The 25,252-nt window shown below is 44.9% G+C and overlaps 1 protein-coding gene across 1 annotated transcript in view; it reads left to right on the forward strand.

Moving 5' to 3' along the window:
- NLN (neurolysin) overlaps nt 1-25,252 on the forward strand; it is a 906,503-nt gene that overhangs the window by 778,713 nt on the left and 102,538 nt on the right. Inside the window, exon 10 of the mRNA XM_069627362.1 lies at nt 2,279-2,465. Within this exon, the coding sequence (XP_069483463.1) occupies nt 2,279-2,465 (187 nt within the window). The remainder of the gene's footprint in view (nt 1-2,278; nt 2,466-25,252) is intronic.

Below are 25,252 nucleotides of genomic sequence, written 5' to 3' on the forward strand. Positions count from 1 at the left end.
ACAGGGGACGCAACGTTCATTCCCATTTGGGAATGGGGAAGTCGGATGCACCGGCTTACCGGTGGTTCCCAGACCGGCAAACTTATAATGAGACCCAATGTATTGCTCACCTTAACGTCCTTGCAACTAAAGTTTTTTCCTTGAATATACATATATATACACACCACACGCAACCAATACATTTGCTTTTATGGTATGAATATTATTGTAACATGGGTGCCCTGCTAGTACCCACAAAGGTTGCACATGGCACAAGAAGTGATGTTATTTGAACACTAGCAAGTTCACGCCCATGGCCCTTGACAAAGTTCTATGAGGGGTGAAATGCATTGGGTGTTCTTTCACTCCTCGTTGGCCAATGTGTATTGTGTTTTTCATTTGTATGACCTAATGAAGTATTTTTAAACTTTTCCCCCAGAGTGCCTGCCGTTTTGTTGCATTTATCGGATCTGCAATTTTATAGCAAATTCTGCAATGATGTAGGCATGGTCTGCACCCATGCACTCCTCAGTTAAGCAGTTATTGCTTGAATGTCATCATGAAAATGCGAGTGTTATTCCTCTGCTGATCCGGGGAGCTTGCAATACATAAATAGTCGCATCATTTAGCCAAAGCGATGCTAAAGCAGCCTACCGCCTTTTTTCGCTGTTTAATGAAGGGGATGCTTCTGGAAACGCAGCCTGAAGCTTGCATTATGGAATGCCAAATCCCAGACCCTTTTATGGCAATGGGTGAGGTAATGCCCTTCCAGCCTTTGCAGTGCATGTACAAATAACAGGCTACTGCCAAAGCTGGGATTCCCTGTGCAGTTTGAAAAACAAATATTAATACAGCATCATTTGTAAATTATTATGGTAACTCAATATATTCGGAAGCAACATGTCATTCTTTATTCCAGCCTTTCTCGGTTGCCTTTTGGAGTGGCCAACATTTGGCACGATCATTTCCATTTACTTGTATATACATGACGCTCATCCCCTTTTCAAATGCTGTTTGCAATCCTTTACCCCATGCAGACCTCTCCATTATCTCCCCCTTCTCTCCCTGTTCATTTTAACATGAAACGGCTTTGACTATGGAAGAATGTTTTGCCACCCTTTCAAACCCCCATCACCTATTTCTGTAAATATTCATTTTGTACCGACCGCCTGCATACAGGTAGATCTTTAAGTTTCGGGTCTTTAATACTGGCCAAGTCTCTTAATGTTCAGAGATGTATGCTCTACCAGCCATCCTTTTGGGATTAGTTCCCAGCGCCCATTTGCCCTTTATACACGTCTGCAATCCTCTTTTAGAGCAAACTCTCTGCGTAGATGTCTTTGCATTGTGCACGTGTTGCTGTAATTCAACATTTCCTATCCTTACACCTCACTCTTCCAATTCTATTCTGCAGGCTAAGGGAGGCAGGCATAACACATTGTTGATGGAACTGCAGTTCTCTGTCCAGTGCATAGTCATGGTGAATGAAGCCTGATGTCACTTAATAACTGAAGACATGTGCAAACCCCCAATGACATGGATAGACCTTCACCCTGGTCTATTGCCTTTCACTGGATGGGACACCACATCCATAAAATGAGTGACAGTGGTGATAATACATCACCTTCTCCGGAGCTCGTGTTTAAGCGTATAATGCTTGCGGTCCAAGTTACTTGTAGTAGCAAGTCCCCTGGATTGCAACAGTCAGTAAGCAATCTAAACATCACATTTAAGAACCCGTTATTCAAGGTTTACCACTACAGAAACCGACAATGAAGTGTGCTAAAGAGACACTACTGGGTTTATGAGCAGTGCTGTGTTTAGGTGTGCAGTGAATGGCCTTGCTGTATGTGGAAATGTAAGGTTGACACCATTCATAGGGCTTTACCCCATATGCCACATACATTTGTCCCATAAGTGGAGGGATGCATTATGCCATCCCTTCGCACATAGGACAAAACGTCTTATCATGCTTGCGTAGAGCGTCACATTTCTTACCTCCATCTATTGGGTGCAGTACCACATTGTAGGAATGTCAATGAGGTATTTGATGTGATGATCATGCAGTATTTACTGCATGCATTATTCCATTCAATATCGCATGACCCCTAATCAGGCGAGCAGTAAATCTAGGCAGCATTTGAAATGCCTCTGTTATTACCTCCAGACTCATAATGTAGGCTAGATTGTAAATAAGGGAAAAGGAGCCGAAGGTGGGGGTCCAGAAACTGTTATGAAGTTATGCAATGTGTATAAATAGGCTTTATTGCCTATCCTTTTCTTTTTTTTTTTTAACTAGACTCTCTACGCAAGATTTAGTGGAACCAACGTGGAAACCGATTTTGTGGAGGTGCCTTCACAAATGTTTGAAAACTGGGTCTGGGAAAAAGAAACGTTAAAACAAATGTCCAGACATTTTAAGGATGGGAAGCCAATTCCAGAGGATTTGCTTGACAAACTGATTGCTTCCAGATTGGCAAACACAGGTATTTGCTGATCAATGTATGTGCATATGTTTCTTTATATTGAAGCGTTTTGTCGGATGTGGGAGTTTGGTATGGCATTGCTCATATTTTTCTCTAACGTTTTTTTTTTCTTTGAAGTTGATGAAAATGGACAGGTTCTGGTGATTTCGTTATCTAAAAATACTTTTTCAACTATTGATGTGAGTCCATTATCTCTGCCTCCCATACCTCTTTCTCCAGAAGGAGACTCTAGGAGGCAGTGTGTGCTATATCCGAAGATTCTTGCAGGATTATGGAATTTAATCTTCTTTTGCCCCGTGCAGTGTCTGCCGGATGAATTATTTGTGTTTTATTTTGAACCACCCTCTGACCACAATGATGGTTGCATTTTAGGTTTTCTGTATTCAGGTGGTCATCTTTTATAAAACCTTAAGTGCAGGTCATTCAGCCCCTGTCTCTCAGTTATGTCTTTTGCTACTGTATTTTTCATTTTTGTTGAGAATTTTAAACTGTATTAGGAGTTTGATACGAATTTGCCAACTGTGTACTAAATTTAGTTGTAGCTCAGTGTTTAGCCGAGATTCAAATAGCATATCTACATTGAGTTATCGGAGTACCATTGATGTGAATGAGTATATACGTCAGTCGTGTCATTTCTCCAAAATTATATAATTCCAGACCACTCCCAGTCATCACATGTTCTTTCATCCTGATGAGAGACCGCTATATAAGTATATAAACTATATATTGATAAGCTTAGCCGTCCTGTTTAGAAACTGAGATGCATAGCAGCCACAAGCATCCAGCTATTAAAACTAGTGGCAGTTGAATGTATATTTCTCTTAAAATATATAATATGGACACAGTGATTGCTACTCTTGACTACCCAAGTGATGCCACCCTTGCTCGCCCCAGCGTCAGTCCAGTTACTTGTGGATTCCTTCCAGACTCCCAGTTCTCACTCTAGCTGTTTACCATGTAGGTGAAACCCCTAATGGATATTTTCTTCTCTTTGCCAACTACACTTTCATTCCTATGTTAAGTATACACAAACCTACCTGCATGTTATCGTATCCAGTGAAAAACTGCTGCAATAATCCTGTGGCGGAAAAAACACTACTTAAAATGCACTTTTAAATGCAATGGGTGGGTTGGGGTATTACTTCATGGTAAGAGTGAGTATGAGGGGATGTTTGGGGTCTCCCCCGCATATAAATGTGTTCAAAAGTGCATTTTAACCGATGACTTTTTAGGCCACAGGGATATTTCGGGCGAGATTTCACATAGAACCCATGTTATAGACCAGCAGGACTGGTGATTAAAAGACAATGGAGTCCAAGCATAACAGGGTCAAACTAACTTTGGCAAGACAATGCCCATCTGGGCAAAGGTCCAATTTGGAAGCCTTGAGGAATGTGGACCTCAATCTAATCTCTCAAAAAATAGTGTCCTAAAGTAAGGACTCCCCCGTTCCCTGCACACCTGTTTGCTGTGAACACAGCCAACAATTAATTTTCAATTGTAATACTGTTAGATGTTTCAAAACAAATTCACACAGCCAGTTCCGAGAAGTTATAAAGATTTCCTATTTACTTTTTTTTAACTGAGCTCTTAGAGTTTCTGGATAAAAACCCCATCTTCAGGAGCAAGATATCAACTGAAAGCACAAATGAACAAAATGTCACTGTCTATATTCCATAACCTCTGGATATACAATTCATACACAAAAGATACATGTCAAGGGGGTGGTGCTGTGGAGCAGCCCAAGATGGCTGCCTAGCTTTTCAGCTCTGTGCGGCCTCGGCGTTCATCTGCTCCTATCTGCGGTTCCCGACATTGTGAAGGACTATCGGCTGGCCGAGCTGTTTCCGCCACTGCACTGGACATTTTGTGCGATTTTGGACTCGATCGGTCCCCCCGGGACCTGGCTGGCACCCCTGTCGGATTTGGGCCTAGTATTCCTCCCGGCCCCGGCGGTTACCTAACATCCGGCCCTCCCGCCTGGCCTGCCTGACTCCTGGGTCCCCTCCCCGCTCCTGTTTCCTGCCGCTCTGTGGAATTGTGGCGGATGCCTGGAGGTCCCGCTGCGGACGCCGCCACACTCTGAATGCTACCTGTTGCGTCAGTGATCATCGCGGCCTTCCCCGGCGCCGACAACACGGAGGATTTATTCGCCCCGCTGCTGCGGTGGACCAGGTGAGCGGGGGCTGGAGCGGTGGGCGGCGAGACCTCTGCCCGCTGTGTGCGACCTTGCGGGCCCTGCTGGGCGCCAGAACTGTCGTAAGGAAGCGCCCCTCACCATACTGTCTGCCCACTTTCCTGCTGACATTGTCGCCGCCTCCGCTCGAGCCCTCCTGAGACAGATCCCGCTGGCCCCTGTGCAACCTGTACACATGAGGAGGCTGCGAACGCCCGCCATCACAGCTTTGCTGCTCCACCGTTGACTCTCTGCTATCTGCGGTGGCCCCCCAACTGCCCCCAACCGCCAACCGCTACCGAAAGACACTACGGTTGCGCCTGCCGGCCCCTGCCTTCCCCAGTTCTCCATCCTACTCATAAGTGGGCCCTCACTGCAACCGGGCCCACCACAGTGACAATGCCTAGCAGACACAAGGCGGGGGCCCAAGGAGGTACAATGGACAAATACGCTAAAGCGGTCCCTCGAGATGAGCCAGCCAGCACATCATCGCCCCAGGACGAGCCAGACTTGACCCTGCACCGAGCGGTCGGAGCACCTGACCTCACCCTACTAATGGAATCTATGGCTAAAAACTTCTCCTTCCATGAAAAACTAGACGACATTAATGCTAATTTCGCCTCGCTAAAGGCTCGAGTAGACCAGGCGGGATCGAGGATCACCGAGGCTGAAAATAGGATCTCGGTGAACGAAGATGGTATTAACGCGCTCCAAGACACTTTGGCCTCCCTAACGCGTGACATGAAAAGTGTCAAGGCGAAATGTGACGATTTGGAATCGTGCTCCCGCAGGAACAGCCTGCGCATCATCGGGGTCCCCGAGAATGCCGTTAAGGGGCGGATGGAGGACGCAGTGGGGAAACTCCTCAAAGACCTGCTGGATGACCCTGCCCTCTCACCGTATTTCACAGTCGAGCGGGCTCTTCGGGCCCTGTCACCGTGCCCCAGACCCAGCGACATCCCCAGACCCATTATCTCCAAGATACTCAACTACCGCGACAGAGATCTCATCCTCCGCCTGTCGCGGGAAAAGGGAGACCTGCGATTTGAGGCCCATACCGTTAGAATCTTCCCAGACTTCTCGCTGGCGGTGCAGCAGGAGAGGCGCCAGTTCTTAGGCGTCAAGAAGCTGCTCAGGGAGCGCAACGTCCCCTACGCCATCCTGTTCCCGGCACGGCTAAAGATTACTCATGATGGCAAGATCTTCTTCACTGTCCCTGATGAAGCAGTGAAGTTCATTGAGTTACATATACCTCTTCCTGGGCCGCGAGGCGACCACGCGCCATAGACTGCACAGCCCACGATGTTATAAAAATCAGAGAATCAGAGAAAATCAGAGAAAGATCAGAGAATACCAAAATGATCCCTAAAACCATACATTCTGAGCACCATATGTGTTTACACCAAAAGGTGGTTAAGAATAGAAAGCGTAAGACTCACCCTATGATGATTGAAAGACACAGCGGAGCTTGGATAAAGATAAATGGCAATGAAGCCTGGATAAGATGAACCTTAAACTAAAATAACACTAATGATGGAACATAAGCACAATGCTAGTAAATAGGTTATCTGTATTAAAGACCACCAATGCTACAGATAAAAACGTAGAGCTGTTGCCCATATACTCAACTGGTGACGCACTATGTTTCAAGATTCATGGGGCAACCACAGCTTGTGGCGGATGGTGTGCGAGTGCCCAACCAAGGTTATATTACAAAAATGTCATTCTCCGCAGGAACCTTGTTCTGAATAGACAAAAGTCACCCTGCTGTTATCCATTCCAGGGAAATGTGATGCAGCACAATAAATAAGTAAAATAACTGGACTATCCATAACGTTAGTAGTGAAATGTTCACAGAGAAAAAGCAATTAACACATTGGGAAGCTGTGTAATAAACTTGAGCTTCCCTGCCCAGAAGAGGCAAAAAGAAACCTAAGACAACATCCAAAGTGAACCCAGAACATTATGCAGTCATTAAGATCTCTTCCAAAGTACTTACTTCGCAACAAATTACTCTACTTAATGAGGGTCTTTCTTTTGTACCAACATCAAACTCTAGTGGTTTTGCTGAAAAATTAGTCCATTCAAATTTCTGAGCAAAATGAGATTACAAATGTTTTTCGACATACAACCACATATAGAGGAGGAATCTATTACATTCGATGCGTTGGAACGATATAACGTCGTTTCATCGACAGTCATTGTTACGACTGCCTTTTAAACAAGTACAAAATTCCGAAAAAGGTTATTTAATTTTTTTTTGGGGGTGGGAAAGGGCAGCTAAGGGGTTGGCAGGGGTTGGGAATAGTACAAAAATTGGTGGGGGAGGGTGGGTTTTGGGCCGGGAACCCCCACCCCTAAAACAAATTCAATTACCTTTTCCGTAATGTTTTACTCATTTAAAAGGCAGTCGGAAAAATGACTGACGATGAAACAACATAGAACCGTTATAACTATGTCTCAACCTTTTCTTTGGTCCCAATGTGAATAGTATCGCACTCAATCTATTTGAATCCAAAGTTCTGCAGGATTGAAATAAAATCAATTTTCCAAAATTACGTAAATCAATACCGAAATCCTGTTGAATGCAGACGTAATCAAATGATGTTTGGATGGTTTGTAATTTCTAAATATATAGAATTACTCCAGTAATTCCTAAAGATATGGAATTACTTCATGTGTATTCAGTAAAAAACACATTTTGTTATAAAGATTTGATGTGAGAAGCTGTGATAATTTTTAGTAAAAATGACAGTTTACTAAAGCACACTTTTAAGATCCCAAAACACATTTCTGTACATTGTTTTAAAGGTAGTTCAGTGAAAGCCTGGATTATAATCTGCAGATTTGGCACAATGTTCTCCTAAGAATCTTTCAAGTTTTATTCACAAAGACAATATGGCTGTGAAAACCTATTCTTCCTCCATTCTTTTGTTAAGTGACATTTCATTGTAAGTCACTCAATATCATTTTCTGGAAAAAGATCCTTTGAATCCCTCGGAGTACCCCAGTCCAGGTGATTCAAACTGAACTGGGTCTGTGAGCTCAACACAGAAGAGCCCCACATAGTGTATGAACCTCTAGGATACAAATATACTATGCAAGCTCATTTGTTTGGGCACATCTGATTCAGGTACAGGAAATGGGAACACCTGTTTCTCTAGTACCCAGTCATTGATAGATTCACATAATTATAATTATTAAATATAATTGGTTATTTATAACACACTTATTACCCAGAAGTTTTTAAGTGCAGAACAGTGGATCAAACCTGTGTTGCTCCACGCCGTCTTGCTTCCAAGGTGAGCTTGTTGCCCCTGAGCTATCCTCCCGGTAAATGTTTTATATAGTTCCACTCCTCAGGCTCAGAACTCTGGGACACTTGGAGCAAAGTTTTAAAAGTAAAAACATTTTAGTCGGTACATGTAAATAGATGTGTATCACTTTACAAGCTCATACACTGCTGTGGAAGTGCACCCCTAATCAATCAGTGCTGGGCAGCTAAGCCTTAATGGTCAAATACTTGTTTTCTTGGTGAAGAAACAGCTGGAGGAAAGCCTCTGCTTTTTAAGCCCAATGTTTATTTTTTGTTGGCAAGATCATTTCTTTGATGCGTTTAAGCCTGTTTTTCACATCATTCTGCTGGCAAAGTGTGCTAGAGCACTGGCTTGCAAGTCTATAATTACCAGATGTCAAATAGCCGAGTGGGGTCAACAAATACGCTAAACACAATTTTTGAGGTCGAAATTGAATTCATTCCGCACAGAAACGTTCTCCAGTTGGTCTATACTCAAAATTAAAAAACTAGGGGTCGGATAGTCTCTTTTCAGAATGTCTCAACAGAGTCAGGATGAATAAAACCCACAACCAGGGTGAACACATCAAGTGGCCCAATCAAATGATGGCACACCGCAAAAAGAACACCCAGCTTTAAAGGAATTTAGGCGAATAAGTAGACTTCTAACGCACCACCCTGAAGGAGGAAACAATCATAACCAGCACACCCCAAAAAAAATATGTTGAACCCACCACCACTATCCAGATCAAAGATCAGACCCCCCGTATCTCTGACTACTTAAGCAGAGATGCCCTAAGAACATGTGCAAGAAATCCACCTCTGGAAAATACAAGAGAGCTATCTCAAGAAGACATATACCCCAGACAAGGGCAACAAAAATACATCAACATACCAACTGAAGAGAGGTTAGTCTACATAAGGATAAGCAACCCTCACCTGGACACCCAAGACGACTACACACCAATTCCAATGCATTCCCTCCCACCATAGAAGACTTGCAATGTAATCCAATTAGACAGTCCACTGAACATGTGCCATTCATCACTAAAGACTATAACAACCACATCTCTTTGTGCCATAAACTGAAGATGACCCAAATGATGAGACGTACATACATACGGAGCCCAAAATAAATGTGCTTGATTAGTTCAATGAAGGCCCAGACGAAACCTGGAACATCTTGACCTGCCTAACACTAGCAGCCCAAAGCTCGGATAATAAAGAATAAAGAGCATCCTCCCAAACAGTCGGGTCATCCTACAAGGCAATATCAAAAGAAAGCCACGATGAGGACTCATCGCACACCAAAGAAAATGGATATGAAAATAAAACCACCTGCCACTTCATCAATATGCACTCAATTTCAAAACCTAGAATTGGCATCCGTGAACGGCTCTTACAGGGCAACACTGATGTAAGATATACTTTGAGACTTCCACATCTGGTTTGAACAGAACACAACACAACAACAGCATCTTTAACTTAAAACATGGCAAACCTTCACTTAAAACAGATAATTAAAGGAGTCCTACTAAAGGCCACATAGTTCATGCAGTCTTCTGTGTGGTGTACTGCCATACATAAGCCCCAACACTCCATCGATCATGCAACATACAGCAGCGCCACAACTTCATATATCATGGAAGGTTTGCTTTGTCATTCCGATCATTACTCTCATTTACATATGTATATTGTATGTAAGCTAGTAAATGGAGCTTCAGTGTAGTATTGAATAGTTCATTTTATTGCATTGCTTTGATTTCTTGTGAGGGCATTCCAGTGAGTGGGAGACAGAAGTGATAAGGAGTAGATGTGGAGGGGTTGCACCAGGACAGGGGACGGATAGGTTATTGAGAGTTCAGCTTAGGGCTCATGGGGGAGAGTTAGTGGGAGATGAAGTCAGCATTGTAGTAGATGGGCAAGATCATGAATTGATTAGAAGACATGTAGGGGAAACTGGAAGAGGGGGCAATGTTGCACTGACAGCCATCCGGCTTGGTGTCGATGTGTCATGATTGGAGATGGTGTAGGTGGAATCTAAAGGGCTCTTGTGGCAAGTTAAGAACTATGTTGAGTGGAGCAAAGAAGTAAAGCAGAAGGATGGCTCAGTGGTTGTCTAGAGTACTAATGAAGTTTAATGTGGACCAGGTTAGGTGTTAGAGTTTTGGTCGAGTAGTAACAGAGATTCAGATGGGTTTTCCTGATATTAAGAAGGTTAATCCTGTTCATGATAGCAGTGACAGTGATGAAAGATTGAATTTGAGATTGTGTTTGAGTTAAGAGTTCCGGGAGATGGAGAGGAAGCAGTCTGAGAAATAGGAGGCCACCAAAGTGAGTACTGTGTCCTTGAGGCCAAGAGAGGAAAGAGTTTTGAGGAAGAAGGGATGGTCCACACTTTCAAAACCAACAGAGATCGAGTAGAATGAGAATGGTGGAGAAGTGGCAGTGACAGACATAGATAGAAATGTTAAACATATGAGGAAGATCAGTTTCAGTGGAGTGTGTAGACCAAAACCCAGACTGGAGGTATCTTGAGGTATTGACGATGTTGAATGCAATCCTCTGAAGGAATTTGGTGGAGATAGGTCGGTAGAAAGAGGGATTGTTAAGGTCAGCAGATGTTTATTTTCATATGGGCATGGCCATGGTCACTTGTGGCAGACTAGGAAGAAGTCAGTGGACGAATGGGCTTTTAAGAGAGTTGAGCTTAAGTAACAGGTGCAAGTTCCTTGATAGTTTGGTGGTCTGAGGGATCAGTAGGAGCATAAAATGGGTAGACTGAGTTGAGGATAGGTGTCCGCTCTGCAGAGAAGGTATGTTTTGGAATGAGAAGGATAGGAGGAAGGAGGAGGGGAAGGAGGGTTGATAGTGTGTCACGTGATGTTTGAGAAATAGGGCGCAAAGTCCATTGGCTGAAAAAGAGGAGGATATAATGCTGGGTTTTGGTGGTGGGAAGCATTGGCTGGAAGCTCATGGATATCTTGCAACTGTGAGAACTGAGGGAGGATATGGGATTGTTTTGGGGGGATTTAAGAGCCCGGAGCAATAGTGAAGACACGGAGAGAGTCTTTGTATATTGGTGTTTGATGGCGGGGACAATCCATGATTGAGGGCAGCAGTGAAGAGGGAGTGAAGGAGAGAGCAGGAAAGAGAAAGTCAAATGGGGGTAGCCAGTGTAGAATTGACTCAGTAAATGCATATTTCATGGATTGAGCCAACAATGCGTGAGAGCTTGGATGAAGGTCCTGACTTGGTCAAGCTAAGGGTCCATGGAGTCAGGTATATAATTGCATTTGGTGATAGGTGAGGGGAGGGGTAGGCAAGGGTGGTAAACATGGTGAAGTGAGTGAGTTGTCAAATGGTGAAGCATCAATTGAACAAGCAGAGCAGTTAAGAGTAGAGGAAAGGAAGATGAAATCAATCGAGTTGCCGTGAGATAGTGGTCAGAAAAATTGAAATCTAGCCGATGATAATGGGCACTGGACAAGTTTGTCACGTTGAGGTCACCCGTGATAATGGCAGGGGTGTCCGTTGGGAGAAATTCAAATGATAAGTAAAGATCATAGAAGAAGGTGTTAAAGATGCCAGGTGGGGTAGTAAATGAGAAAGGTTGTTGGGAGGGTTGGAGCAAGAAGTTGGACCAAGATACTCTCAGTGGAGGAAGGAGAGAAGTCAAAGTGGGGAAGCGGAGCTAATGATGAGTCTTTGACCCCACAAGAAGAGATCCAGGTCCAGGTTTGACGACCAGAGGTCTTGGTAATGGATGGCTGCAAATCCATTGCGGTCCGGAGGAACCAGCAGACTGCACACCCAGCCCATAGACCCTGAAGAGAAGGACCGCTGACAGGATGGGGTTCAGAGGACCCAGGGAAGGCTACGCAGGATGAAGCATGCATTGTGGGGAAGGTCTAGGCGCCGCTGTTGCAGATTTCATTGTAGGTCAGGGTGTCAAACCTAAGGCCTGCACAGACAGATAACGTTGCTCTGTGGCAGAGAACATAGGACGTAGCTCCTTCGCAGATCACCCTGGAGCACCTCTGGACTTAAACCAAAACAGCCTAAAAGGCTGGTAAATTACAGCAAGGTAGTCCGCACAGTGACAAGAGACAATTATATCCAGTGAACATCTCTTCAAGTAAAATGCAGCCAGGGGGTGACACTTCCACAAATATACACCCTCAGTAAAAAACTTTCCCCAAATATTCTAGGATTGGATTTATAATCGTAAAATGAACCTCTCTTAGAATATTTTGGGAAAGTATTTTAGGGGTCAGAAAAATGAATTCACCTCCCTGATGACATTTTTCAGCCAACATATTCACATGGAATGGGGAAAATGTAACCAATTAAGTATATGCATAGAATAGACACCGTCCCAAGAACAGCGGTCTCTGCAGCCAGAACTTGGCAGCATTTAAAAACTGAGAAGAGCTCCACAAAAACGCTCTATAAAGCACGCTGGCTCAATATCAGAAGCAATAACGAATCTACAATAATTTGTAACTACTGTCTCACTTCCCCACTGGAGTCTGGTGCAGCCCCATTTTGAACACGTACTTCAAAAAAGGTGCTTAACAGAGTTCCTTATCTGAAAAAACTCCATTCACAAACTTACACCAAAAAATGAATTCAAAGCTGTAGTATGAAATCCAGCCAGTCGAAACCCTTTGATGTTTTAAACTGGTCATTTCTGCTTACACTTTTCCCTGTGTGGTAGTGGCAACTGTACTGCATGATCAAAGTAGTGCAGTGCATAATACAAATATATATTTCTACTGTGCATTAATTCTTTCTATAGGGCACACAATGTTCTGATGGACACATTTATGCTGCAGAAAAGTGCTCTTGTATACTGTCGCAGTTGCAATTTTTCTTCTGCTCCCCTACAGAAATATTTTGAAATTGTGTGTTTTTTTAATCGAATTTCTCTTGAAATGTGCCTGTTCAATAACAATCTTTGATGGGAATCCCTCAGGCTTGCTCGAAACAAACCCAAATTCCTTTAGAAAGAGATCTAAACATGTGAAAACATAACAATGATGTGAGGGTCACTATCAGGACCAGGTAAAATTGTATTTTAAATTACATTTCTGTGACAGTAGGGGGAGGGCGTTGAGAAGATAGTCACTAGGAGCAAGGCTGAGCATTCAGGATCTCTGCTGGGAATAAGAAGATGCACACGGGCTGTTGAGTGGCTGAGCAGAAACAAAGGGAGGGTCACTGTGCATCAAAACAGAAGGAAAGCATGTGATTTGAAAAGCAATTCAGGATTGGCCTAATGAATGCAAAACTGCTGCACATTGTTTAAAATTCCAGACGGTCACTTAAATGAATAAATTGTGCTTTAAAAAAATGTAATGTAAGTGCATATTTGGTTTACATTAAACCATATACACTAAATATTACAACTGTTGCAAAAACAATTAATTTATTAAACTACTTATCAATCGTTAAAGAAAATTCATGCATCAGTATAAAATTCATTAAGCAAAATGCAGTAAAAAATTTCTTACAAGAAATGTCATTATGTTCATACAGGGTAGGGAAGGAGTTTATTAAAAACACATCAACCAGTATCATTAGCTAGCAGATCAGGTTTCATGAAAGGTTCTAGAAATTAAGCAAACTTCCCCGCAGAATAATTCCAAAAAGCAGTAATAGCTAAATTTTAGCTCACTTGTGCCCCCCCAACATGCACTGTGCCCAGAATTCTTCCTGTTTCATACTGTCGTCACCATAGACATTAAAATATTTTGTGTCTAGTTGTCTCCATAACCGAGCAGTCAATTACAAATGTTTGAAGGTCTCAACTTCGCTTGCCGTTCCGCATAAAAGGCAACAACAAAAACATCTTTCAATGTGCTTACTGGCTCCTAAAATTTCTAATGTCTCCAACTGATTTAACCGGAATTTAATTAGTGTTCTACGAGGTGACTTATCTGGGGAAAATGTCATGTATGGTTGAATATATATGAAAGGTGGATGATATTTATAATATTCCTTTGCAAGCGGCAATTTTACTATTCTTGCTGCATTATTCTCCCTGTTCTGTTGTATTTGAATCGTCAATGGATCCACGAGGTTCCAGTAGAATTACATTTCTTTAAAAATGTTTTAGTAGATTTCCTAAACTGATTCAGTTGATAGAGTCCACATTGAGCCCTCTCAAAATTCTGGTAGCATATTTACTTCTGTCAACATAATTCTCAGAAAGAAAGATCCCTTTCTGATGTTCCCTTCTATTGATAACGATATGGTCCACAATGCATTCCTAATCAAACACATTGGAGTGGATTTAGACAGCCCCAAACATTTCCTCCAATATTGCCCTTCCAGCCTCTTTAACCATGAGGCTAATGTCACTTATTGTTGCCTCCAGTCAAGAGAGGACCACTGACACACTTTTGTGTATATAATGTCATTGTCAGTGTGTGAAGGCATCACACAAAAGGACTTTATTTCAAATGTTGGGATGGATTAAGGCCCACTTTTCCCTACACTAAGGTGGGATTTCCCTACCTAAAGAAACTAAGGATAGTCTGGGTCATTAAGTTCAATTCAAAGGTCTCTCTGTGTCCGAAACCTATGCTTGCTCTCACAACTAAAGCTCTACAATGTGTGGGGATAGCAGCACCAAAAGAAACTGTTCAAAAATTCAAAAATACAGTTTGGAGCTTCTTCCAGCTTGGGTTTGGTTCAGCCTCTCCTTCCCCAAGTTCCAATAGTTCCACAAAGAAAGACCTGGGGTCCCCTTCCCCAAGTGTAACACAGTTCCAGGATATCTCAGGGTTCCCTGCCCCAAGATCAACACAGTTTCAAATGGCTCAAGATTCTTCAGTTTCACCAATATTGCACAGTTACAACTGGTACTCCTTTTGACTCGTATCTAAACAAATGCTCTCCTTCACTTCAGCTCGTATATCACACAGCCTTGGTCTCTGGGCTCTTTCCCAGGTTGGGCTATTCTGTCTAGGCACAGTTATCGTGCCACACGGCGCATCCATTGCAGGTCATGCAACCGATAACCCTTGGCACTTTGTAATGCTCTTAATCTTTTTTGATTAACACTGGGTTATCCACCTACCACCATTTTGAACACTTAACATTTGCTGTGGTTTCTTTTTGAAAACTGCTTGATCATGACTTATATGTTGGCAGTCTTTTGGCTTTGGCACTACTTGCATTCAACTTGCCCTTGTCTTTCACAATTGCTTTTCACAGTTCATAAATGTTGATAACAGCTTTCAGTGTTTCTTAATGTTTGCAACAAACTTCACTCCTTTCAACACAGCACGTTATTCATTTTCCACTTGTGCTACAAATTTCACATGATTTCCATATCTTTTCTTTAGTTTGGTCTTCAATATTGGCTGTTGTATTTTCCCCAATACTAGCCACCTTTTCCAAGATTCTTTTCCATGATTCATTCATTATTCCTTCAAAATCACTTGGTAATTTATTCACGATTCCTTTGGCTTCATTCAGGTTCCAAACCTTATTGTTATGCGCTTTTCGGTTGTGTGTAAACATTAAATGTCTTACATTCACCCCAGAGCACCCAGGTACGAGTATTCTCTCTCTTGGACTCACCGGAGCTGCTCTGCTTCATCAGGTGTCCTCGCCTTGTTCTTCGTTCCGCTCTCTCCTCCCGGATAGGCTTCGAGAGTCACAGCGAGCAGCGCTCGCTTTCAGAGAACCTTCAGGCAGTGTCCCACTGCAATCAGGAGTTCTCCATGCTCCCCCGCTCCAGCTTGGAACATGTAACACCGGCCAGTGTTGGGGCTTTGGTTCTCTCACGACCGGATCGGGTCGCAACACCTTCCCCCCCCCCTGGTCATACAGTGTCCTCTCTGCCGGTCCTGCTCCAGCCTTCTACTCGCCACACACCGGCCACCTTCTCTCCAGGCAGATTCTCGCTGGTTTACTGTGTGGGCCTGCTTTTAAGCATCTGTAGCCTATCAATAGGGTTCAGGTGCAGGTAGTTTGCCTGACCCTCATATAACAATTAGTAGGACATGCCTGTTCCTTTTTAGGGATCTTCCTCGTCTCAGCACTAAAGTGATGAAACTGACTAGAAGTGTGCATTGCTCCTGGTCACCTCTACTTAGTCCCATTTTTAAAGGGATACACTTTAAGGTCCTAGTATGCGTGTGGAAGAGGTATGGACTGACAAAACCCCATGAAGGAAGGGGGTGTGTAGTATTCATTCTCATGGGGAAAAGGTGGTACCATGTCTCACCTACAGACATCCTCTTACCACTCCCCAAGAGCCCTCCATCCAGGTGATCCTCCCTCACATATCCAACCCCAGTGTCGGGATCCAAAAGCGACGGCCTTTCCCTGGCCACCTGAGAAGAGAATCCAATGGGAGTAGATGGGAGGATGCCCTCAGGTTCCTCACAGGAATGACAGAGAAATCACCAAACAGTCTATGGACTGTGTTTAATTTGGAAGCTAGGATAAATCCACTACTTTCTGTCCAATAGCTTTCTTTCGATGTATTTGAATGCATTATCCATCCCAGTTTTCAGTTTCATGCCACCAACATTGAGCTACTATGTCAACCAGATATTCTAGTTTCCAGCGCTCCTCCCTTTTCTCTATAGCAAAGGATTTGCCACATATGGTGACACTTTTAGCCATCAAAATGCGCCAAAGCCAAAAATCAGCAATTCTATCAAATTGTTCACTTGCTTCCACAATGAAAGAAATCGCATCATTTTGGGTTTGATTTGAAAGGAAATGGATAATTGATTAGAAACAATAATATTTTTGAAAACAACTGCAGTAAATAAAAAATTTAAAAAGAAATTCCAGTCTGACAAGTTTTGTAGGACTATACAAAAGAAGCAGATTGTACGTGCCAAAGATTCAGAGAAAGCTGATATTCTAAAGCATCATACAGCGGAAAACAAGCTGATTTATGCTTACCAGAAACAATGGGCAACAAATCAGATGTGTGGCTTTATATTGAGTTCAGTAATTCATCTAGTTTTGAATTCACATTGATATTTATTAAGGAGCGGCCCTAAACTAAGAAATTAGACAGGTCAGTGTCCAGATATATGTTTTAGATGACCTACAAATATTGGTGATAAACTGAGGAATAGCATTTCTGAAATAGAAAAACAGATAATTCAATGTGATTAACAGAACCTAAATCATTTTATGCATGTAGATTGTTAAGATGGATTTCTAAAATCAGGCCTTGTGGACAGATTTTAGGAGACAACCCTAGTTAAGGAGTGAGCTCAGTGTCGAAGAAGGAATCTGACACAAAGGTGGCATGGTGGTGGTTATTAACGTTTATTTTGAAAAAAAGGCCCTTATTATCTCTATCCTCTAAGAGGGGTTTCCCTGCCTCGGACTAATATTAAAGGATCCGTCAGAATGTCCATCAAAATCAAGCTCCACTGTGCTGTGTCACAACCTACTTCTATACCTTAATGCAACAAAATGTATGGGTCTGACCACTCAAAAATGTGCTTTGACTACCTATGCACAACGCAACGGCAGGTTGCACAGCCAATTCCACGGAGTCCACCCAAAAAGGCCCAAAAAAGTAAAACAGTTGAAAATATTGGTACACACTAGTCGCGCTCAGTCTTATTAATAGTCAATTCGCAAGGTAAGTTCTTGTTTGAAAGTGACTGAATAAAGTCTTTGACAAATCTTCATCTGATAATGATTTAATTGTTCATGGAGTCAGCCGACACGTTTTTCGACCCAAGTCGTTCTCAAGGCCTTTGACTGGATAGGTGATTCTCTCGGTCCATATATATGGCGCGCTGTTTGTGTATCACATTGACTCATTGAAGGGTCTACTGGCAAGACACAGTTCCTTTTTCTTCTGGGGATTAACCCATTTATGCTGGGAACTCGCACAGATGAAAATATCCTGAGGTGACCTATACACAACTAGCGCGCCATATATATGGACTGACAGAATCACCTATCCAGTTAAAGGCGTTGAGAACGACTTTGGTCGAAACACGTGTCGGCTGACTCCATGAACAATTAAACCATTACCAGATGAAGATTTGTCAAAGACTTCAGTAACTTTCATACACAAACTTACTTTGAGAATTGACTATTAATAAGGCTGGAGCGCGACTAGCCTGTACCAGTTATTTCACCTACTTCTTCTATACCTTACACTACAACTAAAGAATACTCCAACAGAAGGAGAATGGCTCCCTTCTCCTGATATTCAGGTAGTGTTCAAAGAAATGTTCTCATGCACAAAGGGTGCCAGAGGGAATTACTCCCTTCCCCTGGCTTGCGGGTTTCACACAATCTTTCCACAACTCAATTTTCTGGACCAGGAGAATTACTCTCTTCTCCAGCATTGGATCTTTCATGGATTCACATGCTTAGAATATTCCCCGTCGTCAGACTGGGAACCCTCGGTACACATATATAGTCGTTTCCTATAGGAAAAAACTTCCGACACTTGTGTGTCCTATCCACATCCACGTCCTCTCCGGGGCCGTCCACGCATGCCCCGTAGGACGTAATGGTATAAAAGCCCCGCCCCCGCGGGACCCGTCAGATTTCAACCGTCTCCAAAGATAGTGGGATCTCCTCGCGTAGTCTCTACTTTCTAGGCTATCGCTGAAATTAGTTTTATCAGAATGTCGGGAAAACCTCTCTTTCGCCCGTGTGCTACGTGCGGATTGAAGAAGGTGTACGAGGGGGACGGCCATCTCGATTGTATTTATTGCCTCCACCCTCACCATTCGGCAGACCAGTGTGAAATATGTAAAGGTTTTTCCCAGAAAACCCTGAAAGATCGGAGCCGGCGGCTGGTATCGTGGTTAAATGACGGGGCGGGAGCATACCCTCAGTCGGAGGTTGGCTCCGTGCGCAGCGTGGCCTCGACGAAAACATCGGGAGCCCCTCGCCGCTCAACCTCGTCGGAACCACCGGCAAAGAAGACTCGACCGGCGGAAAAAGATGTTCCACGAAGCCACTCTTCCAAGGACTCTTCTAAAGAATCTTCAAAAAAGACATCATCATCATCTTCGTCGAAAAAACAAGGAAGGCCAAAATCCTCCTCGGGCGATCCTCATAGATCTGCCACGAGTAGAGAATCGGATAAACGCAGGGAGAGCGCTGTTAAGGCGGGACCGCCTAAGCCGCCTGCAGGCCCACCGTCGACGACGACGAACCAGTCAGTGTCCTCACTGCCGCTGACGCAGTTGGTTTCCCCCGTCATCAACCCAATGACGACGACGGCGACGATGTCCTCGTCGACCGAAGTTCTGGCCTGGAGACCAGAAGTTTTTGATCTGGGGTTGCCGGACACATTGCTGCAGGAACAGGCAGTGTCGATTTCCTCGAAAGAAGACGACGGTTTCAGGATTGCGGGCCCGGAGGACCTTGGCCTGCGAGCCAAGTCGCCATCAGGAGCAACCTGCTCTCAGGTCTTTACCCAACTTCCAAGCTCTCAATCGGCCCTGTCCATGGAGGTCCTGTCCTCCTTACACTCGCTGCTGAAATCGCTGGATGAAAGGCTTCCACCTGTACCGTCGACCCCCCCCGTCGACGAGCCCGGCCCGTCACACCGTCCAACCAGAACGATAGGAGTTCCGGTGACTCCAGTAGTCCAGGAGGAGGGTGAGCTTTCAGACTCTTTATCTGACCGTATGTCAGCATCGGATATCTCCCTGTCTCCATCTAGGGATCCATCCTGGGTTTCGGATGTGGAACTGGAAACACCAAAGAGCCCCACTCACCCGTCACCACCGGACGATATTGGCGCTTTTCATTCAATGATGGAAAAGGCGTGCAAGGAGTTTGGCCTGGTCCAGCAGGAGGAGAAAAAGGACTGCTTTCTTTTCGACCATATGGGTAAGAATAGATGTTTAATATTCTCGATACCCATTTTAGATCATGTCTGGAAAGAAGGTGTTCAAACCATGCGTCACCCGTTTTCTGAACCGGCCGTCAAAGGCCGCATTGAAAAGAAATTTAAAGTGCCAGACTCTACCCCGAAGTGTCTCTCGGCCCAACCTACACCTGATTCGGTGGTGTCGGCAGCGGCGACGAGGAAAGCGAAGGCCCAACATAAATGCTCTACCCCTCCGGATAATGAGGCAAGACGCCAGGACGTGTTTGGTAAGAAGGTTCTTTCCGTGGGTGCTGCAACTGTGAAAGCAGCCAACTCTCTGGCTATTGTGGCCAGGTACGACAGGGAGATGTGGCACAGGCTAGCCCCTATTCTGGACCACCTCCCGGAGGAACATAGAAGAACGGCGATGTCTCTGGTACGAGAAGGCGAAGAGGCGTCGAACCATGCTATTAACATAGCGGTGGACCTGGCAGATTCGGGCTTTAAGCAGATAAACAACGGAGTTGTTCTAAGATGCCAGGCTTGGCTTAAGTGCACCAACTTCAGGCCCGAGGTGCAGTATAAAGGATTGGACATGCCCTTCGAAGGTGATCTTCTTTTCGGAGAAAAGGTGGACGAGGCCTTGAAGGGGATGAAGGAGGACTCGGATACGGCACGTTCGTTGGGTTCTCTTCAGAGTGGTAAACACTTTCGTTCCTTTCGTCCCTTTAGAGGAGCATCTGGCAACTCAAGATTTTCTGCAACCAGGGATAGATCCTTTGGCAGATCGGCATACCCTTCCCAATGATATAGGTGCGCCTCTCAAAACTCAAGCCGGCGCAGAAACTTCCAGTCATCCAAGAGACGACCGACTTATTCGTCGTCGACGAACAAACAGAAAGACCAGCAATGACGGGAAGCGCACCGTTCTGGGAGGAAGAGTGTCAAGCTGCGTCAAAGAATGGGAAAACATCACAACAGATCAGTGGGTTTTGGACACAGTGAGGTACGGACATTCTCTACTATTCAAATGCAAACCTCCAAAATGTCCACCGATACATCTACCCCAACCACATCTGAACATTTTGCTGCAGGAAGTAGCACTTATGTTACAAAAAGGTGCCATAGAGTTAGTCCCTGCATCGCAGAAAGGCCAAGGGGTATACTCACGGTGTTTTGTGGTAAAAAAGCCGAACGGAAAATGGCGTCCCATTCTCGACCTGCGCGACCTCAACAAGACCTTACAGAGTCGGAAATTCAAAATGCTTACACTGCAAGAAGTGATCAGGTCTGTCCAAGTGGGGGATTTTTTGGCGTCTCTAGATCTACAGGACGCGTACTTCCACATTCCTATGTGTCAAAAACACAGGAAGTTTCTGAGGTTCATGGTAGGTCAGACACACTACCAATTCGCAGTGCTCCCGTTTGGTCTCAAATCCTCCCCAAGAACGTTCACAAAATGTTTGGCACCCGTGGCAGCCTGGCTGCGAAAGAAAGGGCATCATGTATACCCGTACCTCGACTGGCTTGTGAGGGGATCCTCCTCGGCGTCGACCAACGACAGCGTACAGGCCACCTTACAGCTTCTGCAACGACTGGGGTTCGCAGTGAACTTCGAAAAGTCCTCTCTAAGGCCTTCAAGGAACTTAAAGTTCTTGGGAGCTCAATTCGAAACCCAGTCGGGAATAGTGAAACCTTCCCTAGACAGAATGTCAAAGATCAATCAACTGACGAGTCAACTTCGCTTACATGGCACACTTTCAGTGAGGAAGTATGTGGCGATCCTAGGTTCCATGCCTTCTTGCATCCACTTAGTAGCCAACTGTCGATTGTTCATGAGGCCTCTACAGGAGTTCCTGGCGGACAGATGGAAGCAGGCCACGGGCCGGTGGTCAGACAGGATAACCATCGACGACGACGGTATCATCCGAGCCCTCCAGTGGTGGAAAAGCGTTCACAACCTGGACAGAGGGGTTCCTCTACAAGAACCAGAATTTCAGAATACCATCATCACGGACGCATCCCTGACGGGCTGGGGAGCACACATGGACAACCACCAAACACAGGGCAGATGGTCTCCGACCGAATCACGCCTGCATATCAATGTGTTGGAACTGAGGGCAGTGAGATGGGCCTTGAAATCATTCCTCCCACATATCAAGGGGTCGAGAGTAAGAGTGCTGACAGACAACACGACAGCCATGTTCTACTTGATAAAACAAGGCGGCACTAGATCCAGGACCCTTTCTGTGGAGGCTCAAAAGGTATGGCATAGGGCTTTGAAACACAACATATCTATAGTGGCTCACCATCTTCCAGGAGTGAAGAACGTACAAGCGGATTCCCTGAGCAGGAGCATGGCTCAGATACACGAGTGGGAGATGGACACCATTCAGCTGCAAAAAAATCTTCGAAAAGGTGCGGTCACCACTCAGTCGATCTCTTCGCAACGAAAGAAAACAGGAAATGCGAGCAGTTCGCGAGCAGATGGCCTCAGAAAGGATCCCTAGGGGAAGCGTTCTCATTTCCGTGGACAGACAAGTTCCTGTACGCCTTCCCTCCGTTCCCCCTTATACGGAGGACAATACAGTGGATTCGCAGATACAAATGCCGGGTCATTCTAGTGGCACCGTATTGGCCGAGACAACCGTGGTTTTCCGACCTCCTACATCTGTCGTTGGAACAGCCGATAGCTTTCCAGAAAGTGCCGAATCTCCTGTCCAGGGACAAGGGAACGGTGTGGAATCACAATCCGGACAGCCTCAACCTGACTGCCTGGCTCCTGACTTTTCAGAATTTGGCAATTTGAAAGTCTTGTCGGATTGCCGGAGAATTCTGCAGGCGGCTAGGGCTCCTTCGACTAACAAGTCATACATATACAAGTGGCGAAGGTTCTGTATGTGGTGTCAAACGCAGCACGAAATACGGCCTTTGGAAGTAACTCCAGAACAAATTTTACCATATCTTCTTCACCTAGCAGAGAGTGGGCTATCCTCGTCATCCATCAAGGTGCACCTGGCGGCCATCTCAAGGTTCACGAGGAGGAGACAGTCCTCACCGTTATTCAGCGACAGACTGGTGAAACATTTCATGAGGGGTCTCTTTAGAATTTATCCCCCTACGAAGCGGTTCCCACCATCGTGGAGTCTAAATGTGGTGTTGGCGGCCTTAATGAAGCCCCCTTTCGAGCCAATGTCCTCTTCATCCATGCAGTTCCTATCGTGGAAGCTGGCTTTCTTAATTGCCATTACGTCAGCTAGAAGAATGTCGGAATTACAGGCATTAGTTATAGACCCTCCATATATGAGATTCTTTAAGGACAAAGTGATACTATCAACTAATCCTACTTTCATCCCGAAAGTGCCGACGGTCTATCACAAACACTCGACCATTGTCCTCCCTACTTTCTTTGCGACCCCGTCGTCGACGGCGGAAAAGGCTCTTCATACTCTTGATGTGAAAAGGGCGTTAAAGTTTTATCTGCAAAGAACGCAAGAACTCAGAACTACCAGACAGCTGTTCATCGCATATGGTCCGTCGACGAGAGGAAGGGCAATTTGCAAGCAAGGACTGGCTCGATGGGTCTCGTCAGCGATTGCTTTTAGTCACTCCAAGGCCGGGAGGCCCCTACAAGGGCACCCTAGAGCCCATTCCACGAGATCGACAGCCTCCTCCGCGGCGCTATGGGCAGGAATTCCTCTGACAGACATCTGCCAGGCGGCGGCATGGTCAGTCCCACACACGTTCACACGCCATTACTGCCTGGAAAGGCAGCATACGGATGAAGTACAGATGGGAAGGGCAGTGCTGCGCCATCTTTTTCAATGAGGTAAGCCAAATATGGTGAAGCTGTTGTCTCTTACTTTGCCTATGTTTGTTTTTCCTTGATGTGTCGATTTTAAGTATATATATAGATATATATATATATATATATATGTAATTATGTATTATGAATATGTTTATATCAGAAAATATGTTGCCTACGTACATATATATATATATATATATTTGGACTGGGAGTGGTTTTGTGATGTATGTTGCATTGCATTCTCACCTCCTTCTTCTAGGATACTGCTATACAATCTATTCTAAGCATGTGAATCCATGAAAGATCCAATGCTGGAGAAGGGAGTAGTTTCTTACCTGTAACTCCATTTCTCCAGCGTTGGTATCTTTCATGGATTCACATGCGCCCACCAGCCTCCCCGAAATGCAATGTGCAACATATGTGCATAAACAGGTTTCCCCTTTCTACTTTGGAGGGGCCGAAATCTGACGGGTCCCGCGGGGGCGGGGCTTTTATACCATTACGTCCTACGGGGCATGCGTGGACGGCCCCGGAGAGGACGTGGATGTGGATAGGACACACAAGTGTCGGAAGTTTTTTCCTATAGGAAACGACTATATATGTGTACCGAGGGTTCCCAGTCTGACGACGGGGAATATTCTAAGCATGTGAATCCATGAAAGATACCAACGCTGGAGAAATGGAGTTACAGGTAAGAAACTACTCCCTTCCCCTGGTATTGATCTGTACAGTTTACATTAAGGCCAGAGGGAATCACTCCCTTGCCCTGGGATCTCTTGAGTATGTTCCAAGGGCTTTAGTTTCTTCTCCAGGAGAATGTGACTCCCTTCTCCTGGTGTTTGAAAAGTTATTTTTCGTGCCTTTCCACTTGATGTATATTTTGCCACTCTCTCTCTGTTAACAAAGTCCCAAACCCTTCTCTTGTGATCAAGGGACTTATCTTTGCTACTCAGACGCGGAAGCCCTCTTCAGATGCCCAATTCACTTATATTGTGGTACCAGACCATTCTCTGGTGGTCATTGGGCTTATTGCTGCCACTGCAACGAAGACGTTTTCCTTGGATACTTAGTTCACTATTGTTAGGTTCCCCGACCCGTCTCTGGTGGTCAGTGGTCTTATGACATCCAGTAGTTTTTGCATTACTACTGGAACGAGGGAGATCCTCCCAGATGCACTTTTCTCTTTTGCAATGAACATTAGCTACTTTATTACAACTGGGATGAGGGTTATCCTCCCTGATGCCCTCTATATAGTTCTTTTCCCCAATAGCCCTATAGCTGCCACTGTGGTGTGGAACATTATGTTGCGTCCCCCTCTCCACCGTCCCTTATCCCTACCTGGTCTCCCACGCCTCCCTTTACAGTTTTGTGGAATGCAGCGTGTAACCGGTCCTTCCTGGGATGGGGTCCCTTGTCGGTGGCTTCCTGTGCTCATCTCGTCTGCTTTGACGCGGTCTCCCGCTCCTTATGGACTTGGCTTTGCTCTTTGACCTGGCGGTCCACCTTGTTGCAGTCACACCAGCGCTTCTGACGTTCGGCCTCTCAGTTGGGTCCGCTCCCTTCAGACCCACAATGGACACTCGCAACCTCTCGCCGGCGTCCTCTGCAGAACCTTTTATTCGGACATCCAGGGCTCCAGCAAGCTCCTTGCTTCCCCGCAAGCGGACACACT

This window comes from Ambystoma mexicanum, chromosome 6p (assembly GCF_040938575.1).
Source record: "Ambystoma mexicanum isolate Mex_15411 chromosome 6p, UKY_AmexF1_1, whole genome shotgun sequence".
In the NCBI taxonomy this organism is placed as follows: domain Eukaryota; kingdom Metazoa; phylum Chordata; class Amphibia; order Caudata; family Ambystomatidae; genus Ambystoma; species Ambystoma mexicanum.